The sequence below is a fragment of the Micropterus salmoides genome, unplaced genomic scaffold (assembly GCF_014851395.1).
Source record: "Micropterus salmoides isolate LMB-PRFRI ecotype aquatic unplaced genomic scaffold, ASM1485139v1 Ms_hic_scaffold_4, whole genome shotgun sequence".
NCBI lineage: Eukaryota > Metazoa > Chordata > Actinopteri > Centrarchiformes > Centrarchidae > Micropterus > Micropterus salmoides.
Window position 1 is genome coordinate 32362962 of NW_024043372.1, and position 22352 is coordinate 32385313.

Sequence of the window (22352 nt, forward strand, 5' to 3'; positions counted from 1 at the left end):
TGGAAATCCCAGTTCTTGATGCACTCTCTCAGAGGTCTATAGTGGTACAGTAGGCGGCAGTAGCAATACTATGTTCATGCATGTAATTGACAGATAATGAGCTACAAACTGATCCCGGGGCTGCTTTTCCCTGAGCATCGACTCAAATCAATAATAAATCTAATCCAGCATGCATTCTGTGTTGCAGAAACCTCTTTTCTACTCTGTTATCCTCCACCATTATGCTAGTGTTGACAGGTGTGTGAGAGAGTGAGCGTGTGTGTGTGGTGTCAGTGTGTGTGCGCGAGCGAGTATGAATCAAATCGCTGCTTATCTAATCTCCTAAAGTGACAGAGTTCCATCATGGGGTGTGTGTGGGGGGTGCATTTGGTTCAGCTGTATGGGGGGAAAAAAAGAAATGGGCTAGTCCACCTAGTGCTTTCTTCACAGACGCCTGCATGATAATCCCAATCTGTGGCCATTAGTGCACGGGAACGAGCAAGGAAAGAGTTCAGCAGAGAGAGAGAGAGAGAGAGAGAGAGAGAGAGAGAGAGAAGGGGGGGGGGGTGCCTGGGCAGAGATGCACGCAGAGGAAAAAGAACAGGAGAGAGAGCTTTTAAGGGATTTGGCAGTGATTTGTAGAATCTCGCTGCTGTAATGTTGTGCTTTTCCTCCACTTTTCCTTGATTCTGCCATGATACTAAAAGTCAGCGATTTCATTTTGTCTTTATAAAATTACAACTACTTCTTTTTTAGACCATTGTTTGCAGTGTGTCCTGGTTATTTTTGAGAGTGCATGGCGGCTGTCTGAGATGACAGAGGATTTACCTTTGGTGAGGAGAGGAGAGCCTTGCCACTAGATATATAATCACATTTTGGACCATGGATGGAGGCACGTTTGGAAGAGCTCGTGTGATGGATAAAATCAAGACTGGTCAATGAAGAATGGGCAGGTAAAAAGTGCCTTTACATGAGGAAATGTCTCTACTTGCAGTTTGCCTGTAAAGGTATTTTCAGTGGGTAAAAATTGTCAGCAACAGTTGTGTGATTTCAGCAGCTTAGATTTCTACAGTTTCACATTATGCTTTTACTGATTTTGAGAATCTTTTCAACTAATTTACATGAATCTGAAAAATAGAAAGATTCAGCATGAAGTATAAATATAATAAGAATGCATTGCAATTTGAAGGAAAGTAAATCTGGAAACATGCAAACTAATTTTTAATACTTATTAGTCATTTGGATTTTAACTAAATGAAGATACCCCATGACAAATATTTTCTATTGTCCAAATTCTGCCTGGAAACATAAAATATACTTAATAATGTTATGGTTTCACAGTCTTTCAGCTCACTTGTTTGCTGTGAATTTAGTCAATGATCCTCATTCAGATAACATCTAACTGCCCCAACTTTTGGAGCATGAAATGCTGTGATGCTTCTATTGATGTTTTCTGTTTTGCAAAATTTATAGCGTTTTCCATCATCGGCTCTCAGCTCTCCGTGATAAAAGCTTCCAATCTTTGCTCTGTGTCATCCTGCATGCTGTCTAAAATCTTCTCCTCAGCTACAGCCTTTTATGATGTATACATATATATAGCTTTAGTCCTTTTGTATATTTTAACAAATGTGGATGTAATGCACCAAAACAGACTGCGGCGTTATTTAAAAATATTTGCCAAAAAATGTTTTCATTACATTTTTAAAGATCTTGTAGTGGCCTTGTAGTGGCCTCTGTGAATTTATACATTTTGTTGCCTGATACAGGTGCCATTATACCTCCTCCACAACACAGATCCATTGGCAGGTCTATAATTACAATGTCATGCGTACAGACACACAAGATCCCAAGTCTCAATTTACAAGTTTACAAGGGAATGTGAATAAAATCATCAAAATGCATCTAGAATTTTACATTTTATGTTGTAACCATTTAAATTTTACAGTGACATAGCTTCACTGAAAAATCCAGAACATAAATTTGCTGCTATATGATGCGGTTCCACATTATAGGATAAATTACTGATTCATTCAGCTTTTAAACTAAAGGGTAAATTTAAGAGGAATATTGGAGACATAAAGATCCAAGTAGTTAAATGGCAGTTTTTCTTCTTTCCAAGAAGACTGAGACCATGGAAATTATACATACTGTAATTATGATGAGATGATAATCAGACCTTAAAGCCCCCTCTCTCACTGCCCTCAGGTGTCAAAGGTAGAGGGAGTGGCCTGCTGTTGTCAGTACCTCTGCTGGTCATCATCATGACATCAGAGGCTCGCTCATCCCATCAGCGCTGCTGGCTCGGTTCACCTTCCACATACCAATCATGGCTTCAGCTGATGTGGGTGCTGCTGGTGGGTGTCAGCCCGGGCTCGTGGGCCCAGGAGGGCACCCAACCCCAGTCCATCAAAATCGAGGGCGACATCACCTTGGGCGGGCTATTCCCCGTGCACTCGCGGGGACCCGCCGGGGTGCCCTGCGGGGAGGTCAAGAGAGAAAAGGGGATTCATAGATTGGAGGCAATGCTGTACGCCTTGGACCAGATCAACAGCGACCCGGACCTGCTGCCTAACATCACTCTGGGGGCCCGGATCCTGGACACCTGCTCCAGAGACACCTATGCCCTGGAGCAGTCGCTCACCTTTGTCCAGGCCCTCATCCAGAAGGACAACTCAGATGTGCGCTGCTCTAACGGAGAGCCTCCCATCATCCCCAAACCAGAAAGGGTGGTCGGGGTGATCGGGGCGTCTGGCAGCTCGGTGTCCATCATGGTGGCCAATGTGCTCAGACTGTTTTCGGTGAGGCTTCTTTCACTACCCCTCTTCACTGAAAGGTCAAACTATTTGGGACAGCTCCTCTTAGTAAGCTGATGAGGAGCATAAAAGTGAAAGCCAATGTCCCTTACTGATTTATCTTCACAAAGGAAGAAGTAGAGGCATATAAGTTAAAGCAGTGGTTCCCAACCTGGGGCTTTGGATTCCCCAGTCGGCAACAAAGATAAATCTGAGGGGTCCCAAGATGATTAAAGGGATGGGAAAAATTGAAAAACTTACACCAAATTATGTATTTTTGAAATGATCTTTTCTCATTTTTCATCTTTTCTTTGAATGACTGGATATGTGGGGCGCCCTGGAGGTTGAGTGGTTAAGGCGTGTACCACATAACTGCAACATTACCAGTTCTATAAAGGCCAGGAACCAGGAATGTCATCACCTCCATCACCTCTCCCTGTGTTTCCTGTCTTTTATATATATATTCTGGATTCTTTCATTTCTTCTCACCTTAAAAAATTATTCAAATTAAATAAGTCACTTGGTGTCAAGTAAGTCGCATTGCTTTATTTTAAGGGGTCACAAGCCAAAAAAAGTTAGTCATTGACTAAAAGTCATTAAAACTAAGAGTCGACTGAGACTGTGCCAAAAAGTGTGCAACTATCAGGAATACGTCCCTAATATTCTGCATGTTTAGTTTTGGACATCTTTTAATGATATCAGTGACCAGCTGTGCTCAAATAGACAGATTCCCTGTGTGTTTGTGTGCTTTGATGTAGACTGATGGCTCAAACTAACTGAATTTTTATCATCTTTTTTACTGACCTTACTTGTTCGTGTTTGTACTGTTAAATTAGCTCACTGCTGAGCAAGTTCACATGTACAGGTGCACACCAACTCCACTCTTAGATGATGAATGGGGCCATCATTCAATTTTCAACCATTCAATTATTGTCTTTATTCTGCAGCATGAACATGGTTAAGTTTAGCTGCAGTTCTGTTATGGATTTTACAAACCAAATTAACAGCACTCCTCTCATTTACATCATCTCATTGGACACAAGATGATAATACTGCAGGTATCACCTTATTACTGCTGCGTCGACACATATTCAGCACATGTTTAACCTGATGTGATTTTGAAACAAGTCATCTGAAAAGATGAATAATCTGAATGAGTTTCTGTGTTGATGATAGGTACACGTCACAGGATTGTCAGTCCAATGTCATGGTTTGCCTCCGCGGGCTAATCCCTGTTTGTGTTCATTTTTTTAACAGACGACTGACCTTGATAATTGATTACAATGCATATAGCAGCGATGAGACATTGAATCTGTTTAAATCCCACATTATGCCATTGTCTGCTCGACTTACTGACATACAGTAGTCTGCCAGGAATATAGAAATGTCTAAAAATAAACTCTAGCCTGGGTCTAATTGGCCAAACAAGTTCTACATGGATCTGACATTTCTACTTACATGGGATGCTACTTTTTGCAGCATTCTTTATAGTGATGATGTTGAGGAGAGCCAAGGAAGGCCAGCTTGCATACAGGGCAGATGTTTACATTATAGATCCCGACCTCCACTAAGCCCCTCTCAGCAGCTCAGGACCCTGGGCTGAAATTAGAGCATCAGAGCAGTGGGATGACATTGGTTCTGGGATAACAGCAACTTGCAGCCTGGACAGTGTGGAGCAGATTTAGCTAAATGGTGTGTTTCCTCCTACTGTCCATATGTGCTACTCTCCAGACTGCGGATTCTTCTAAACTGATCACTATACATTGAACATCTGCTCTTAGCCTGAGCATCTACCGCAAACACTGTTATCATATTGGCTAGTTTTTGCATTAAGTGAAAACCGCAGGTGTAGGTCATTTTATACTCAGTAGTCTACCTTGCAATTTATGAGTATGTATCATATCAGTTCTATATTTTACTCAACAGTTCAACTTGTTAAATGACAGCATATGAGCCAACAGTAAGCTGAAATGTTTGTTTGATGAATCAATTCGCCGATAAGTAGATTATTAACCGGTTGTTATTTGAGCATTGTACATTAGAGGATTTGCTACTTTTATCAATATCTTATCCCAATATGAAAATCTTTGAGTTTTACTCAGACAAAATGAGCAATTTGAAACATCAATTTGGTAACTGCAATTGATATTTTTGCTATTTTTTTATAGACTAAAAAAATTCCTCCAAAGAGAATCTATATATCAACATAATAAAACAATCATTAGTTGTAGGCCTATTTATAATAATAAAATATATTTAATATCATCACTGTCCACAATCTTAATCAAAGCAAATGTAGACTGTGCAGTTAAAATCAATTTTCTCAAACCTCCATACCTCAGGGCTGTTGCAAAGTGATAATTAAAAAACAAAAACATTTAACCCATCTATTCAATCTCCCTGAACCCTTTAGAGCACATTTTATACTCTGAATGAAGATCTTTAATACATGCTCTGAATGTATCAAAATGTATAAAAATCCACGCTTGTCATAACATCTTGATCTTATACCTGACACACTTCTTTTTAGCATGTAATTGCTTCTTTACTTTAATCAGGCCATTAGATCAGGGGCTAAAAATCTAATTTCCTTGGAATATCTTGGCCAGTTATCATTTACTGATACCAAGTAGATTTCAGCAGTGCCGGGTTATACTTATGTTACTGATATGGCTCATTGATTTTAGAAAGTGAATTGGTGCAGATGCTTCTATGGGATTAATTTGGAGAGGATTATGTGTTGTCTTGTTCTTAACATATTTGTAGGCAAACAATTGAATCGCCTCGCTGACACTGACACAGACCCGTTGGGACACTGATGTCATATGTCACCTAATGGACTTTTTCTTTGGAGAATGTGGTGTGTAACATGGAGGCTGCCCGGTAAATTTGAGCTTGACGGGGCGAACACAGAGCAGCAAATTGAAGCTGCATGTGGCCATCAGAATTAAATATATTGTATGGCTTACAGCTGAGAAATGCTAGCCTTTTCCTAGTCTCTTGATCTCTGTCTCTCCCTCTGTGCTTAACATAATTTGACTAAAACCTCTATAATCCTTCCAGATAATCTGTGAAATGGTTCTCTCGCTCCTCTCTCCTTCTCCCTTCACTACCCCTTGTGTCTACCTTTCTTTCCTCATCCCCTCCAGAGGGCCCAACGTTAAGCCGTGCTGGGGGACTGGCATTAGCAGGGTCAGGGTCGAGACTGTCGACGTAAACTGTGTCATTAAAGAAGTAGCGCACTAGTAAATTAATCTTCTCATCCTTTTTTTTTTTTCTTTTTTTCTCAAACAAATGCTTTTACAGCTGTGGTACCTACCATCTGTATTTCACTGTGATGTTGGCCATAGCCTCAGCACAGACCAGCTCTGGGCACATCTCACAGTAAAGTTGCCTCAGTTCGGAGAATTAATGAGAACACAGGCTGTTCAAGAGATGAACGCTTTCTATGATAGTCCAATTTTGGGGTTTTAATGCACTACCACTTGTCAGAACTAAAGTGGAAGGCCTCCATTTAGACCCTGTTAAGGTTTTGTCTGTGAGTAATTGGTGCATCATCCTCTGACATGGTTCACTGCCTCTTCTAGTCATTCTTTTAATCTTTGGTATCACATATTGGCCTAATAACAGAGTTGCTCATATTTCACACTTGACCCGACCCCTTCGTCACCACTGACCCATCCTTGTCTCTCAGATCCCCCAGATCAGCTATGCCTCCACTGCCCCGGAGCTGAGCGACAACAGCCGCTATGAGTTCTTCTCCCGTGTGGTGCCTCCTGACTCCTACCAGGCCCAGGCCATGGTGGACATAGTCAAAGCCATGGGCTGGAACTACGTCTCCACACTGGCCTCCGAGGGCAACTATGGAGAGAGCGGCGTTGACGCCTTCCTCCAGATATCCAGAGAAGCAGGTTATCTGGCTGTGTGAATGTGAATTCACTGCTGTGACAATCAGGGATTACTTATTTATCAAGCCGTGTTGTTCTCACTCATTAAAAGACTAAAATAGGAAACATAAATCCTTTAATACACAAGAACTAAGAGGGCAAACAGAAGTCACTTTTTAATATGGGTTTAAAAGCTTAAATGATGTTACTAGGGTACAGATCTTATATCATCAAAAAGCATACACATGCTATAATCAATAATTGACAATGTTAGACAGTTCACTGCAATACCAACATGTTGTTTTAAGCCACGCTACCGGCACGGTTAGTCCACCACTTTGGTCCAGAATGAAATATCTCAGCAAACAACTGGATCATACTTTATTTTACCTGGTTCAGAGAATCATTTAGTCATTTAGCAATTTTCCCTAGTTTCAATACTGACTTAGGTCTAATGCTCTACATCGAGACACTTACAAGACTGAGAGTCTACAGCCATGTTAGCAGCTCTGTGAGGCTGAACTCGTGCACAGCGGTGCTTTGAGTTAAATGTCGGCAGGCTAACATGCTCACATTTACAGAGTTTAGCATGTTAGCATGCTAACATTAGGCCGATCAGAAAGTTATTAGTTCTGAAGGTGTCATAAACCAAAGTATTGAAAAAATTGAAATTGGGTGCTGGGTGAAAATTCAGAGGATCACCATTCATGCTGAAGGGGATCATGAATATCTAATTGTATGTATCACTATTTTGCTTTATCATATTTTTTGTAATCTATAACATGCTTTTTAAGGTTTCAGTTATGATATACATAATTATTTTAATGGTCAGTTAGGGGAGAAAACAGGGGGGTACAGCAGTGCCAACATGTTTTCAATGTCTCTGGCACAGGGGGGCTGTGTATTGCACAGTCCATAAAGATTCCCAGAGAGCCCAGACCAGGGGAGTTTGAGAAGATTATCAAGAGACTGATGGAGACCTCTAATGCTCGTGGGGTCATCATTTTTGCCAATGAGGACGACATCAAGTGAGTCATGCTCTGCTGCACGTCATATTAGAGAAAGGAAATCAGCCAGATGCTAACATGTGCACTAGAATACTGTATATATTTGAGGCTGGGGTAGGCTTTTCTGTAGCATTTTTGGTTGTATTTGTTGAAATTCTCTTTACATCCTGACAACAATCAACAACAATGGGATTTTTTCAGCTGGATTCTTTCAATATCTTGGTAGTTCTCCAGTGTTGCCTACTTTAGCTTTAACTGCCAGGTCTCATGCTTGATTATCACACTTGTCCACTAGCAGAGATTAAAGTAAATTAGAAAGTGTGTGATGAAGTATAATTTGACTTCTTTCAGACGGGTGTTGCAGGCTGCCAAAAAGGCCAACCTGACAGGCCACTTCCTGTTTGTTGGCTCAGACAGTTGGGGAGCGAAAAGCTCTCCAATTGAAGACCAGGAGGATGTGGCTGAGGGTGCTGTCACCATCCTGCCCAAAAGAGCCTCTATTGATGGTAGGGCAAATGTATTAAATCAAACTAACACAATATAATTGGATGCAATAGGAATCTCTACAATATCCTGTGACATGTGCCATTGATACACGAGTCTAATTACCAATGTCACAAATAAAATAAATTAATTTTTGATAAGTCCGCTAGCCATATTTCCTTCTGTCACAAAAATTGGCTAAATTGATTCATAGCCATATTTCATGTAGCATTCATTCAATGGCGATCGGCTGATGTTAGCACAATATGATTATTGATATACTGATATTAGTCTGAGGGCTGTGGTTTCAAAGCATGCATGACATTTTCATCAATCATGAAATTAAGTCTGGTTTGTGAAATGATTCAGGGTTCGACCAGTACTTCACTTCAAGATCTCTAGAAAACAACAGAAGAAACATCTGGTTTGCAGAATTCTGGGAGGATGACTTTAAGTGCAAACTAACCCGCCCTGGAATAAAGTATGAACTTGGTAGAAGGAAATGTACAGGTAAGCAGGCTACAGTTCAACAGTTTAAGTCAATGTATCATAGTTCAGTGTTTGTGGGCAGTTTTGTCTTTTCATCATTGCCACTTTTGCCGTCTGTCAGGTGAGGAAAGAATCAGCCGAGACTCTCAGTACGAACAGGAGGGCAAGGTGCAGTTTGTGATTGATGCTGTGTACGCCATGGCCCATGCCTTACACAGCATGCACATGGACCTGTGTCCTGGCTCCATGGGTGTCTGCGATAAGATGGACCCTGTGGAAGGACGGATGCTCCTCCAATACATTCGCTCTGTCAACTTCAATGGTGAGCTTTTGAATTTCAATCGGTTTTTTCTTTCTTTCTCTTTTCTCATGCTGTGTGTGATGATTTAGATTTCAAAAAGTTTAATTTCCATCTTCAAACTGGACGAGAAACCCTAATAGGACATTAATGATGGCAAAACTGTTTCTTTTGATGCGCTCTATCACTGCAAGTTTGAAAAGGAGCAGATTGGAAAAAGAAAACGGTAGAAGGGAGGTCAGCTTGAAGACGGAAGCCTCTGCTAATGTACCTAGCTACAGAATACGGCACATTTCTTCAAAGCACGTCCCCTCCCTAGGGCTGCCTCCTTAGTCTTCCCTATAGACAACACTCCCGCTTTTCATGCTCGTCTTTCATAAAAAAGTCACAGTTTGGAAAAAGGAGAGAAGAAAGTGTTCTATGAAAGCATCCTATTTACTGCTCTCTCCTTGCTTGATGACCTTGGCTTGTATGGAAGATTTTCTGATTGAGCGCCTGCAGGGACCTGAGAGGAACATTCAATCACGTTAGGGCAACAGAGCAGAGTGCACTGAAAGACTGTACGCGAGGAGGAGAGCCTTCACTAAAGAGCATCCTGCACTCAGCTTTCACATGATTGCACAAGACTATAGAAAGCAAACACAAACTGTATTCAACAGCGCGGGGGTGTTTTCCCCGCCATGCCGGTGCATGTCTCCAGCTTAGAGAGCTTGAATTCCTCATCTCTAGTGACTCACTACTTTGCTTTGTTGATAGCGCATAGGCCATTAAAACTCTGTCTCTGTCAAACAGGCAGCGCAGGAACTGGAGTGATGTTCAATGAGAATGGAGACGCTCCTGGACGTTACGACATCTTCCAGTACCAACTGTCTAATGTCAGCAACCCTGGCTACAAGGTTATTGGCCAGTGGACAAATCACCTCCGACTCAATGTAAATATTTGTTTTTGGTCCATTTGAGGTACTTCTGCTAATAGTTAGACATTTTGAGAAGATAGATACCAGTCTCATACATGTAGGATAACTATGTAGCTAGAGCCAGCAGCCAGTTAGCTTAGTTTAGCATAAAGACTGGGGGGGGGGGGGGGGGGGGGGAGCTAGCCTGGCTCTGTCCAAAGGTAACAAAATCTTGCCTACCTGAAGCCCTAAAGCTCACTAATTAAGATGTTGTATCTTTTTTGTTTAATCCGTAGAAATAAAGTGTTAAAGAGGTGGTATTATGCTTTTTGGCCTTTTCCCTCTCCTTTATCGAGTAATATACCTTTTTTGTGCATGGAATAGGTTTGCAAAGTGAAAAAGCCCAAAGTCCACCCCAAAGGGAGTTCCCATCTCCCACAGAAAACTCTACTCTGAACAGCTTGTTTGTAATCCAGCCGTTTCCCTTTGATCCGTGTGACGACACAGGGATAAAAGCTAAATGCGCCTCATATAACGCCCGCCAAGCAGCTGGACTGACATGCCCTCAAAAACCCCGGTGGAAAAAGGTGCAAGAACCTCCTGGAATTAGCAAGAGCCAGGCTAGTGGCTAACCAGCTGCTGACTCTAGCTACATAGTTAGCATACAGACATTGGTATTAATCTTCTAAGCTATCCCTCTGCAAGAAAGCAAATGAGCGATAATGATTTCATAAATGTGTCATGCTATTTCTCTTAGATTGGTACTGTTTATTGGTCTTGCACTTGTTTTAAAGGGCAATTTTGGTAATTTTAAACCTGGGCCCTACCTTTTACATATTTTGTGGTCGAAATCACTAGTTCGTACAAGAAATGCCCGTGAAATGACAACTGAGTTGGCAGAAATTTGGCTTGATTGTAAAATAAGTCGGGGGGGCGATCAATTCTAAAATTTGGCTCAATCTGAACAGTGTCAGCCCAGCTTAATGACAACAGTTTTTAGCCTTTACAGTCATAGCCAGTGCTTAAGAAACTGTTTATGTGTACATCCACCCCAGCCGGAGGAGATGCAGTGGTCAGGTGGTGAACACAAGATCCCTGAGTCGGTGTGCAGTTTCCCCTGCGAGTCCGGAGAGAGGAAAAAGATGGTGAAAGGCGTTCCCTGCTGCTGGCACTGTGAGCTCTGTGATGGCTACCAGTACCTGCTGGATGAGTTCTCCTGCGACATGTGCCCCTTCGACATGAGGCCCTTAAAGAACCGCACAGGCTGCCGGCCCACGCCCATCATCAAGCTGGAGTGGAGCTCTCCCTGGGCCATCATCCCAGTCTTCCTGGCCATCCTGGGCATCCTGGCCACCACAGGAGTCATCGCCACCTTCATCCGCTTCAACGACACACCCATAGTTCGGGCCTCTGGCAGGGAGCTCAGCTACGTGTTGCTGACGGGCATCTTCCTCATCTACCTCATCACCTTCCTCATGATAGCCGAGCCCAGCGTGGCCGTGTGTGCCTTCCGCAGGCTGCTGCTGGGGCTAGGCATGTGCATCAGCTACTCTGCCATGCTCACCAAGACCAACCGGATCTACCGCATCTTCGAACAGGGCAAGAAGTCGGTCACGCCCCCAAAATTTATCAGCCCCACCTCTCAGCTGATAATCACCTTTATACTCATCTCAGTGCAGGTATGCGTGTGGATGCTTCTTTCACACACACACACACACACACACACACACACACACACACACACACACACACACCACCTAGATCCTTTGTAGCACTCTGACTAATGCTCCTTTCTCTGCAGTTACTCGGGGTGTTCATCTGGTTTGGTGTGATGCCCCCCCACACCATCATCGATTATGAGGAGCAGAAACCCCCAAACCCAGAGTTCGCACGTGGGGTCTTGAAGTGCGACATGTCCGACCTGTCCCTCATCTTGTGTTTGAGCTACAGTATCGTACTGATGATCACCTGCACTGTATACGCCATCAAGAGCAGAGGTGTTCCTGAGACCTTCAACGAGGCCAAACCCATCGGCTTCACCATGTACACGACCTGCATCATCTGGCTGGCCTTTGTACCCATCTTCTTTGGCACAGCACAGTCTACCGAGAAGGTGGGGAATGTAACATTTATGTTGGCATTACTGGTCACTTTTCCTGGGATTGGAGATACTTGTACATTTTACATTACATTTATATTCACTCATTTGGCAGACGCTTTTATGCAAAGTGACTTACATTTGAGGCACAACACACAAGCATCAGTGAAGTGAAAGTAAAGTGATACGAGCAACAATAGATACTAGTAAGAGCTATTAACGCATATGGCATCAATAGGATAAATAACTAGGGGAAGCAATAAAAGTTAACCAATAGTGCAATCGAGACAAGCAAATTGTAAGGAGCACAGGAAGTGCATTTTAGAAGTTACGGGTTAAGAGATGTTTTAAGAGTAAGTGTTCTTGGAAGAAATGTGTTTTCCAGAGCTTCTTGAAGTTAGAGTGGGACGCCCCTGCTCTGATGGCATGTAGTAGCTTATTCCACCATCTTGCTGTCACAGATGAGATGAAACAGCCAGGACTGAGAATACCTTGAGTGAAGGGATGGCAGAGCCAGACGGCGTTCGTGTTACACTGCTTGAGTACTTTAGATTTATGCTGCTTTATACTCCACTATATTTCAGAGGGAAATTACTAGAAAATTTGAAGATCACGTTTTTCAGGTACAAAACCTGATCTTCTAAAATATGATTTATTGACTGACCACATATAAAGTAGTTAAAATTAGCTTCACCTCTCCCAGCTAAACCATTAAAACGCTGCTTACACGGGCGGTGCAGCTCAGTTGGTAGAGCATGTGCCCCATGAACAAGGTCCTTACTGCAGCGGCCCGGGTTCTAATCCAGCCTGCGGCCCATTGCTGCATGTTGCCTCTTTCCTCTTGCTATTCCCTGTCCTATCAAATAAAGGCAAAATAAAAGGCCCCAAAATATCATAAAAAAAGCTGTTGGCACATTAATGCATGGGTATCATTGTCGAAACTTTAAGTAGTCTATCTCTTGCCGTTAACATTTTTGTACATCTTTATTTCAGGAAAATCATGATTGCAGGATTCTTGCATGTAATGGAGTCTTTTTATAATGTGATATTGCTTAATAGACGGCAGAAATTAATTCTGATTGATGGTTCTTTTTCACTCTGCCTCTATTCATTTAAAAAAAAATAAAGATTATGTTTTAGATAGAGACAGATGAAGAAAGACAGGAAAGCAGGGAGAGCAAAAGAGAGGGGACGACATGTAACAAAGGGCACGGGCCAGAATCGAACCTGAGCCACTGACTTAGCCTTAGTACATGGTGCGCGCTGTTCCAGTTACCAAGTCTTATGTTAATCCCTACATTTATTGTGCAATTACTAATTAAACAATAATAATGTGCTTTCTATTAATTGATAGCTTAATATATTCTTTTGTAAAGCTTAGTCAAATTAAGTATGTTAATTAAGTATGTTAATTTCAGTAATTTGCTAGGCTCTTTACTGTAGATTCTATACATTAATGGGAGTATTTCAAATAACCAGGTGAATCCAAATGCTGCAATACACAGTAATTCATTAATAGTAAGAAAGTAAATTAATCCTTCAGATGTTCAAAAGAGAAATCTGAATTTGTTGCCTGTCATATCATATTTGCTTCCTGCTGTACTAACAGGACATCCTGCCTCCACTGTACTGTGAGTATAATTTAGCTTGTGGGCTATTTCTGCTGTCACAAAGTACGAGACTGTTGGAAAAACAGAGATACGCTTTGACTAATAGAGAGCCGTATTATGAATCAGTCAGGCTGAAACAATTAAAGCCCGAGGTGCTTTCAAAGTCTTTTCACCTCCTCCAAATGGAAATGAAGTGAATTAAGAAAAGGGAGAGAGGGACAGAAAGGAGGTCAGATGAGCTGAGGGACGGTAGGGACCCCTCGTAGACCAATTCAGCCATCCCATTCAATTAATCATCACTTAGAAAAAGAGCTAAACATAGACACTAACTTTTGTCTGGCTCATGGAAATGGTGACCGTTATCCATCCCATGAATGACCACGTGTAGGAGGAGGTGATTTACCTGCACGATGTCTGTATTTACATATGGCAGAGCCATTCACTCATCCTGAGTCAGATTCTCTGCTTGCCTCAGGCCAAGCACATGAATACAATCCACTTTATGCTCATAAATCTCCTTTTAGAAATGGAGAGGTCACTGAGAGGAACCGATAAAAAGCACTACTCTGCATGGACATCAGCCTGTGAGATACCGGGATGTGCTGCTGCTGAGGACAGTGTCATATGACTTATGTATGGCACAAATATCTTATTTATGGCACATATGGCCTTATTTATTTATGACCTGTACAGTTTGCTGGAATAATGAGTTCATAATTTATTGGAGGTAGATCTCAGGAGAAGTCACTTCTCATTATTATATGTTAGATTTGCAATAAGAGGAAGAACAGGGAGGGAGTAGATGTGGTCAAAGGCCATAAATAGAGCCTACTTTCCTGACTACATATATCAGGTCATAAATCATTAATCAGGGGGAAAACACAGCTTCCTTTGCTTTGAGATGAAAACTGACTACATTGTGACAACCCATGAGATGCCATACAGTATATTCTTGAACCTGTTCAAGGTGATACAATCTATTATTAACTGCACACTGATGGATAACTCAAATAATTCTGAGAAATGAACAGAAATGAATCAATACTTATTTCAGGGATCTTATTGAGCTGCCGTGTATTTGTTGCAGATGTTCATCCAGACCACCACCCTGACAGTGTCCATGAGCCTGAGCGCCACCGTGTCCCTGGGCATGCTCTACATCCCCAAGGTCTACGTCATTATCTTCCACCCAGAGCAGAACGTCCAAAAGAGGAAGCGCAGCTTCAAAACCGTGGTGCAGGCAGCAACCGTGTCCACGCACCTGTCCCAGAAGTCCACCGACAAACAGAACGGAGAGTCCAAGATCGAGCCGGACAGATCACAGTGAAACAAATGAAACTGGGTCCATGTTTTCATCACATTACGTCTCAAGCCGACACTGATGGAAAATAAGCATGTACGTTAGTTTCGGCTGGACCTTTTTTGCCCTCTCCTTTTATTATGGATTGAAACACCAGCAAAGACGTTTCTTTTCACACTTATTTAGATAACTCTGTACTACTAAACCTGGAATGAAACACAAAAGGAAACACTCACCCTTAAAATGAACAACTTTTTAGTACACTTAACAAGCACTGGAAGGATGGTTGAGGTTGAACAATCCTGAATGGACTGTGACATGGAAGATTTCTTTTTTGTAACATCATCCACGTATACACACCTCAACTTGACATGGAGGTATTGTTAGTTTTAATTTTCCTTGGGAAATACCCATTTAGGAAAAAAAAAGGCAACCTTTGCCCTACAGGAAAATGTAGAAGTGTGTGGAATCCTGTGGGGTCAATGAGGTGCAGTTTACTGGCTCCAAAAGCACTGCATGGATTGTGTTTTATGTGTATATGGATGTTTTGAAATATTGTTTGTATGGGGTATCGTGACTTTTTCTTCCAATTGCTCTGGAAGGAACTAGATTTTAAAATGCACCCCCATGTCCTATTTCTGATGCAGTTCCCTGGGAAGGTATAATTAATCACTTTACTATAATCACAGCAGAATCATGCAACATCCAATCACTACAACAAAGCATTTTATTTACATTAGTGTTATGTACGCAGTTATCATGGTGCAGACTGGTTTTCATTGTGGAAACCTGTAAATTCACGGGTGCAAACAGGATACAAGTAATTGTGAACAGGATACTTATGTTCTACCTGCCACTTCTACGTCTCCACAGTGGAAAACAATGTTTGGCATTTCCCCATATTGTTTGCCAATATATCAAGCAATCTCTTCAAAGGACAGCCTGTAAAACAACATGCCAAAATCATAGACAAGTTACTGATACGTTTACGCATGGGAACCTCGTCAGGAAGTTTACGTCAGCAGTTGTATTTGATTGTGTGTGCGACGATAAAAGGTCCTATATTAGTGCAAGTTCTCATATCTGCAAACATTATAAGGCATTAAACATGAGGTAACTCCTAAAATTAATAATCCTTTATTTGGCAGTATATGATTTGCAGGGTTCTTTTTGTTACTTGATCACAATGTACAACTCAGGTTTTACTGAAGGTGTTTTAAACAACATTGTTCTTGAGGATTTCCTTCTGTACTGGTACAGCCTTTTCAATACAAATTGATTCAGCAGTCACCACGAGCAGTGCATTTTTCTTCACAGGTCAGGAGGGCTGTGAGATTCATGTCCTTGTGTGAGAAAACACTGTTTGCACTGCCCTCTGCAGGAGAGCACACCTCAGTGAAATGTTTGTGAAAAAAAAAAAGTCAAGAGGGAATTGCTTGTAGACCCCACAGAAACATTAATAAAAAAAATTCTTGTTTATTATTTGAGTTGGTTCACATTTGGCAGGTCTATTAAAACTAAAAAAAATACCTATGGCATAGCCTCATGTCTGCGTTTAAGGCGGATTTTAAATAAGCACGAAACAAATGATTTTTCAGAGTACAGGGAATGATGCAGCAGTGATTATGAATGACATAATACAGAGCACTGACATTCGAATGGCCCGCAAATAAGTTGGTTTGTCTGTGACATACAGACATCCACATAACAAGAGAAGACTTTGAAGCAAAGGCTCAAGAGTCTCTACATACAGGTTTAAGTCAACACACAAAAAATGTACAACAGATGTCACCAAAAGCTCAGCATCTGTCATTAAGACGGATGTCAGTTACTGTTTTTAAATAAAGTTAAATTCATATTAAAGTCCTGTTCGCTGCCGAGTGGCAGAACTGCAGCCAGGCTGGTTTCTCTGTGCCAGAGCAGCCAAAACATGCTACAGCATCCTGACCTTTAACTCCATATCCGGGGGAAGGAGAGGTCAACATTTACTCGAGGAAGCTGTCCAGAGTCAGGCAAGTTGCAATCTTGGGTGGAGGCCTGGTTACCTTTTTCCTTTTAGCTTTCATCAGGGGGCGAATCTCTGATAAAGGAGACTGGAGTGGAGTGCTTGGTTAAGGAATGATTATAGATTACATTGATGTTCTCTGATACGAATATTTGCTGATGAATTTTCACTATGAAGTAAGACTAGTCTCCGACACTTTGAAATGTCCAAAACTAAATATTTTCCAAATGCTTTTTTATTTAAAGCCGCATTCATTTTTTGCCAATTGGGACTAGTACAACATGTTTACAACACAATACTGAGATATTATCACTTTATAAAACTGTTATAGCAAACGTATTAGCAAATACTTGCACATCCAGCAGACTGAGCAACATTAGCATTAGTCATATTTCTGGGTACCTGATGAATGTACTTAAAGTCTAACATTTAAATTCTGGTTTCATCTCTACAAACTCAAATATAATAATATATAACTAGTTGCTAACTGTCAACTTGTTTATCAAAGCCAATTGTAAAAGGGCGTGTATAAAAATAGAAATTAGTGAAGCTTTAAATTTGGTTTTCACTGCTAATATTCCATTAAAAGTAAGTCAAGAGACAGCCTAGATGAACAGTCAACACCAAGCTCTACCATCAAAGATAAAATGAATGATTGAGTGATTAAAATCAAGAAACCCATTTGACACACACATTCCACATGACAGAAAAAAGGATACAGGTTGGATGAATTTAGTTCGTCCTCCTAAACCATCATAACCAGTTCTCAACTGAAACAAGAAACATTTTTTCATCAAACCGCTAAAAAGGACAAATGAAACATTAAAACATTAGACCTGAAGTGCAGGAGATGGTTGTGTTGTACATACAACGCCGGGCTTCCGCTGAGGATCCAACATGCTACCGAAAGTCTTCTTTCTGAAGAGTAGGGAGTTCCTCAAAAAAGGATCCATGGATCCCTCCTCATCTCGAGCCTGAAATAGGAAAAAAAGATTGAGGGAGATGTATAGCTAAGTTGAAAATAGGCCTTGTTGCATGACATTTACAAACCTACCTTGCTTTGAGATAAACTTCTCTCGTTGTGTTTGGACACCGACGACCTGAAAAATAAAGCATTTGACAGAATGTTGACAGGCATTTCTACCCACTAACACAATTTAAAGAGAACATTTTGACAAAGTTAACCATATTTCAAAACACTATGTTATGAACACATGGCGCACACAGCAGCAGCTTCTGCAACCACCTTAGAGCAGATAAACACACATTCCATAATGAGCCACATTAAACTTACGCTGGAGGGTCAAGTCGCATCTTCTTGGATGGGACCTGTTTTGGCCTCTTGGCCACGTCGTCCGGAGTAGTGATGTCATAAGTCATGTTGAGGTCAATGTCCTCGCTATCTGTCGGATGGTGAAGGCGAGGCTGCTTCAAGTCCACTGGGGCTGGGCTGACCGATGGAGGAGAAACCTCATCAGTAAATCACATTCTTTTCATGAAAGTCATGTCAAATCGTGTGGAGATTTCAGTCCAGTGGCTGGATGACACACCTTTCAAAGATGAGCCGACTGAGAGCTTCATTTGTCCGTGTCGGGGTGCTCAGGGTTCGCTGAAGAAACTCCACTTTCTTCTTCAGACTCTGTGGAAAGACAGACATGCAGGAATCCCAACCACAAATTTCCCCGATATTGAAAGTAAAAGCAGTAATTGGTGGATTTGCCTTACAGAGATCTCTTTGTCAGCATTGGCCAGATCGTTCAGCAGAGACTTCATGTCCTCTTTAGTCTGATTCGCCTCCATTGAGGCTTTTTGAAACTGAAATGACACACACAAAAACTAAGAGATTCCACATTCAAGACTTGATTCCTCTGGGTGTGATTACTTACTAACAAAGTTACCTTGTTGTTTGAGGCGAGCACTTCTCTCTTCAGCTTCTCACACATGTCATTTGAAGACTTCAGGCCTCCTTTTAGATTATCATACTCTCTGAAAAAGGTAGGGAGGAGATAAATGCATAGTGAATGCCGACAGGGAAGTTGCATTCACTAGGGCTGAAGCTTTTAACGATGCATTAACAAAAGTGACCAACAGCTCTCATGCGCCTTACTTTTTGAGCGAAATACAGTAGATGGAGAGCTGCTCCACTGCCGCCTGGCTGACACCCATGTCTGTGATCATGGACTCCACCTCTGCTCTCTGGCCCTGCAACAACACGTCCAGGCTGGGGGCAAACCAGCAGTATTAGTGCACTGAATGAGTATGACTTTCTTTTACAATGAAAGAAGACACAGGACTATGCAGAGCAGACATTTTGATAAATCATCAATATTTTAACACTAACAGCAGACTAAATATTAAGAATTCAGATTGTCATATTATTGCTGTTATGTAACCTTAAATTGTCTCTTTACTCAACTCATGACTGTTCTAGCTGAGGCAAATGACCAATGTCTTTCCTTACTTATATATCCAAAATACTAATAGAGACTTTTTCCAGCCCCCATATCACCCTCTCCAAATTAAATTTATACTGACCAAAATTATAATCATCAGCATCTTGATATGCCACACCTGTGAGGTGGATGGATTATCTCGGCAAAGCAGAACTTCTCATGGTGTGTCCCATTTGACATGGGAAGTCGGAATTTCCGAGTTCAAAGGTCAAAATTTCAAAGGGAACGCCCCCTTAAGTCAGAATCCCAACTTCCAACTTTGTGATCCAAGATGGCTGTCGGGGTATCAACAGTTAGTAAAAGCTCAAGTTTATACTGTTTATTAGCACTTCTGTGTACTTGTGTCTCATGGAAATTTTTGTACACAAAGTGCTGTCCAACAGCTGTATGTGGTCGTGTTGCTACAGTGTTTAGTGTGAGTAAATACCGCACAATGCGTTTTTTATTATCAACCTTGCGTATCAATAGCTAACGTGGCTAGTTGTAAACAATGGCTGGCTGAGCGAGGTTTTCCGACTTGTAACTGGAACGCCATCAACTCGGGTGTGATGTCATTCCCAACTCCAACCTCCGAGGTAAATGGAACGCACCATCACTAACACAGATTTTGAAAGATTTGTGAACAATATTTGAGAGAAATGGGCCTTTTGTGTACATGGAGAAAGTCTTAGATCTTTGAGTTCAGCTCATGATGAATGGGGGCAAAAACAAAAGTGTTGCGTTTATAGTTTTGTTCAGTGTATGAATTGTATGCTCATAGACATACACAAAACACCATCACCCTGTCAGTATTGAGGTATTCAAGGCCATGTAAAACATTTTTCGCACTCGCAGAAGAGTCAACATTTTCATTAATAAAGTGCGGCCTTACTTAGAAACCTAAATATGACAGCACTTATATGACTGCAGACACCTTTCAAAGGTTTTCATTTTGGTCCTGAGTCTCCGGGCCTCCTCCTTGGCAGCCTGAGCTTCATTGTGTTGCATCTCCAGGTATGTCATCTGTTGCTGTGAAAAATTTACTAAAAATTAAAGCGCTAATATATAAAAAGGCATTACAGAGCCAATATAAAACACGAGGCAGTAAAGAATGGGTTTAAACAATAGAGAACAGAAAACTTACTCTGAGGGCAGAACAGAGCATCTCCTTTTCCTTAATCTCTTTCCGTGCACTGTCCAGGTCTCTCCTCTGCTTGTCTACAGTGTCCTTCAAACTGTCCGCCACCTTCTGTTTCTCTCGCCAGTCTTGCTCTGCAAATTGATCAGACATACATATAAACTAGTGCGGCCTACTTTTAACAGAGAGGTCATTACCAGATCACAACTTAGTTAGGTCTCTTACCTTTAGAGTTTAAAAGTGCCTTCATCCTATCAAGCTCATTCTAAGGAGGGAAGCAGACACACAACGAGAAGAAACAATACGACAAATCAAATCCAGGTGAGTGTAATGACAACAAGGACTATCTGTCTGAGTGTAACAGTTTACATTTTCAAGTAATTCTCAAACAATTTCTCTGTAAGAAAAACTCAAAGCCAACACTGATATATTGTTTAGACACTCCAAGTTTGGTACCTGCAAGCTTTCAGGGTCCGCTGAGGCCTCCTCCTCTCCACCAATATCAAAGAACAGCTTGCTGATAATGTGTCTGGTGCTGACCTACACAAAAAAGCACACCATTATCTAAGTTGACTTTTACCTTCTGTTTGGCAAGTTGGTACAGTTTGGGCTAGCACGAGTTTGGTGGTGTTTGAAAGTGGAGGTACCTGTTTTCTACATTGTGGACAGGTTTTTGTCGGGGCTGTCTGAAACCACTGGAGAAGACTGAGAAGGGTAAAGGAAACACTTATTAGCCCTGTGTAACATGACAGAAATGCTATATAAGAATTGACTTTCTATACCATGCTAGTGTTAACGTTACCATTCATAGTGGAAAGTATGTCCGCAGTGGATGGCAGCAACATCTCTGGAGTGATCGAAAAAATCGGAGCAAATCGTGCAATATGCTCGGATAGGCATCTTACTGTCACAACAATCCCCTGTTTATGGATAGTATAAAAAACCGTATTAAATACTATAGCTTAGCTAAAGCTGTAACATTAATTTTAGCAAACACGTTACTTCTCTGCATTCATAATGCTAACATACAGCTACGCTAAGGCTAGTTAGCTTTGGTAAACGTTAGCTGTCTTGTCAACTGTCGCCACAACGTTACTTACAAAGCGAAGACGTTACGTTACTGCGCAGTGCTTCGTAATGAGATCAAACATCCGTAACCTTGTGTAGAATACGACATTTTAACCGAGTTAAACTGTCTCTACACGAGTTAATCTCATTCTATCTGACAGAATACGTCATTAGCTAACACAAACACAATGGTTGCTCCATTACTGCGCTGCTTCCCCGCTGTACGTTCAAACGTAAGTCCAGCCCATTACGCTGCATTCAGGCACACCTCGTATAAGTGGCTACAATTCTTCCTAAATGTCAATTTAGTTATTTAAAACTACACCCATTTTTCTTGTGTTTAAAAAAAATATATACTCGACGGTTATTTCATCAGAGAAGCTAAAATGTAATATGGCACTATCAAGTGATCACCGCTCATTTGCTAGAAATGTATTTGTGTTTCCATCCCTATATCTCACACATGCACACTCATCACACGCACTTAAACTGTGAAGGGATATAGGGATATACTCACTTTGACTGATAATTATAATTATTATTACTCCAAGGAAATATTTTCTTAATTAATTAAGTTAATATTTTTAAGTAATTACTACATGACATCTATTGTTTTACATCAGATAATAGAATGTGTTGCATTTCCCAGCACCGCTTTTCCTACCCACTTTAGATTAAACCACGCCCACATCCGTATGACCAAAACCTTTCGGTTACCACTTTTTATACACAGTCTATGGTTACCACCACGCCGTTCCCACGCACCATTACATTATTATGTTCACAAGTTTTATTGGTACAAATTTCATTACAAAAACAAAAATGTAAAGGATACAATTAATCAAATACATCCTTTATAATCTTTCCAGA

The 22352-nt window shown here is 41.3% G+C and overlaps 2 protein-coding genes across 2 annotated transcripts; one reads left to right on the forward strand and one right to left on the reverse strand.

Annotated features, from left to right (window-relative positions):
• The first annotated feature begins 591 nt into the window (after nucleotides 1–591).
• grm6b (glutamate receptor, metabotropic 6b) lies at nucleotides 592–16259 on the forward strand. Its single transcript, XM_038696370.1, has 11 exons — nucleotides 592–932; nucleotides 2185–2777; nucleotides 6466–6682; nucleotides 7551–7686; nucleotides 8017–8171; nucleotides 8518–8658; nucleotides 8759–8959; nucleotides 9728–9867; nucleotides 10887–11510; nucleotides 11633–11944; nucleotides 14627–16259. Exons 2-11 carry the CDS (start codon nucleotides 2241–2243, stop codon nucleotides 14864–14866), a joined length of 2703 nt encoding a protein of 900 aa, XP_038552298.1. The 5' UTR covers nucleotides 592–932; nucleotides 2185–2240; the 3' UTR covers nucleotides 14867–16259.
• Nucleotides 16249–21692, reverse strand: LOC119885979 (TRAF-interacting protein). The gene is made up of 16 exons (XM_038696371.1): nucleotides 21515–21692; nucleotides 21217–21334; nucleotides 21062–21119; nucleotides 20871–20954; nucleotides 20640–20679; nucleotides 20421–20548; nucleotides 20211–20305; nucleotides 18952–19065; nucleotides 18743–18830; nucleotides 18570–18659; nucleotides 18395–18483; nucleotides 18139–18294; nucleotides 17899–17944; nucleotides 17714–17818; nucleotides 17564–17614; nucleotides 16249–16932 (listed from the first exon to the last, which is right to left on the reverse strand). The coding sequence occupies exons 2-16, from the start codon at nucleotides 21312–21314 to the stop codon at nucleotides 16825–16827; spliced, it is 1350 nt and encodes a 449-aa protein (XP_038552299.1). The 5' UTR covers nucleotides 21315–21334; nucleotides 21515–21692; the 3' UTR covers nucleotides 16249–16824.
• Between the last annotated feature and the right edge of the window lie 660 nt (nucleotides 21693–22352).

Coding starts and splice junctions, on each gene's coding strand:
- grm6b (XM_038696370.1), top strand. CDS start 2,241: ATGACATCAGAGGCTCGCTCATCCCATCAGCGCTGCTGGCTCGGTTCA. Junction 6,683..7,550: donor CCAGATATCCAGAGAAGCAG/GTTATCTGGCTG, acceptor TCTCTGGCACAG/GGGGGCTGTGTATTGCACAG. Junction 11,945..14,626: donor CAGCACAGTCTACCGAGAAG/GTGGGGAATGTA, acceptor TATTTGTTGCAG/ATGTTCATCCAGACCACCAC.
- LOC119885979 (XM_038696371.1), bottom strand. CDS start 21,314: ATGCCTATCCGAGCATATTGCACGATTTGCTCCGATTTTTTCGATCAC. Junction 20,549..20,639: donor GGCACTTTTAAACTCTAAAG/GTAAGAGACCTA, acceptor ATCAATTTGCAG/AGCAAGACTGGCGAGAGAAA. Junction 19,066..20,210: donor AAAATGAAAACCTTTGAAAG/GTGTCTGCAGTC, acceptor GTTTGCCCCCAG/CCTGGACGTGTTGTTGCAGG.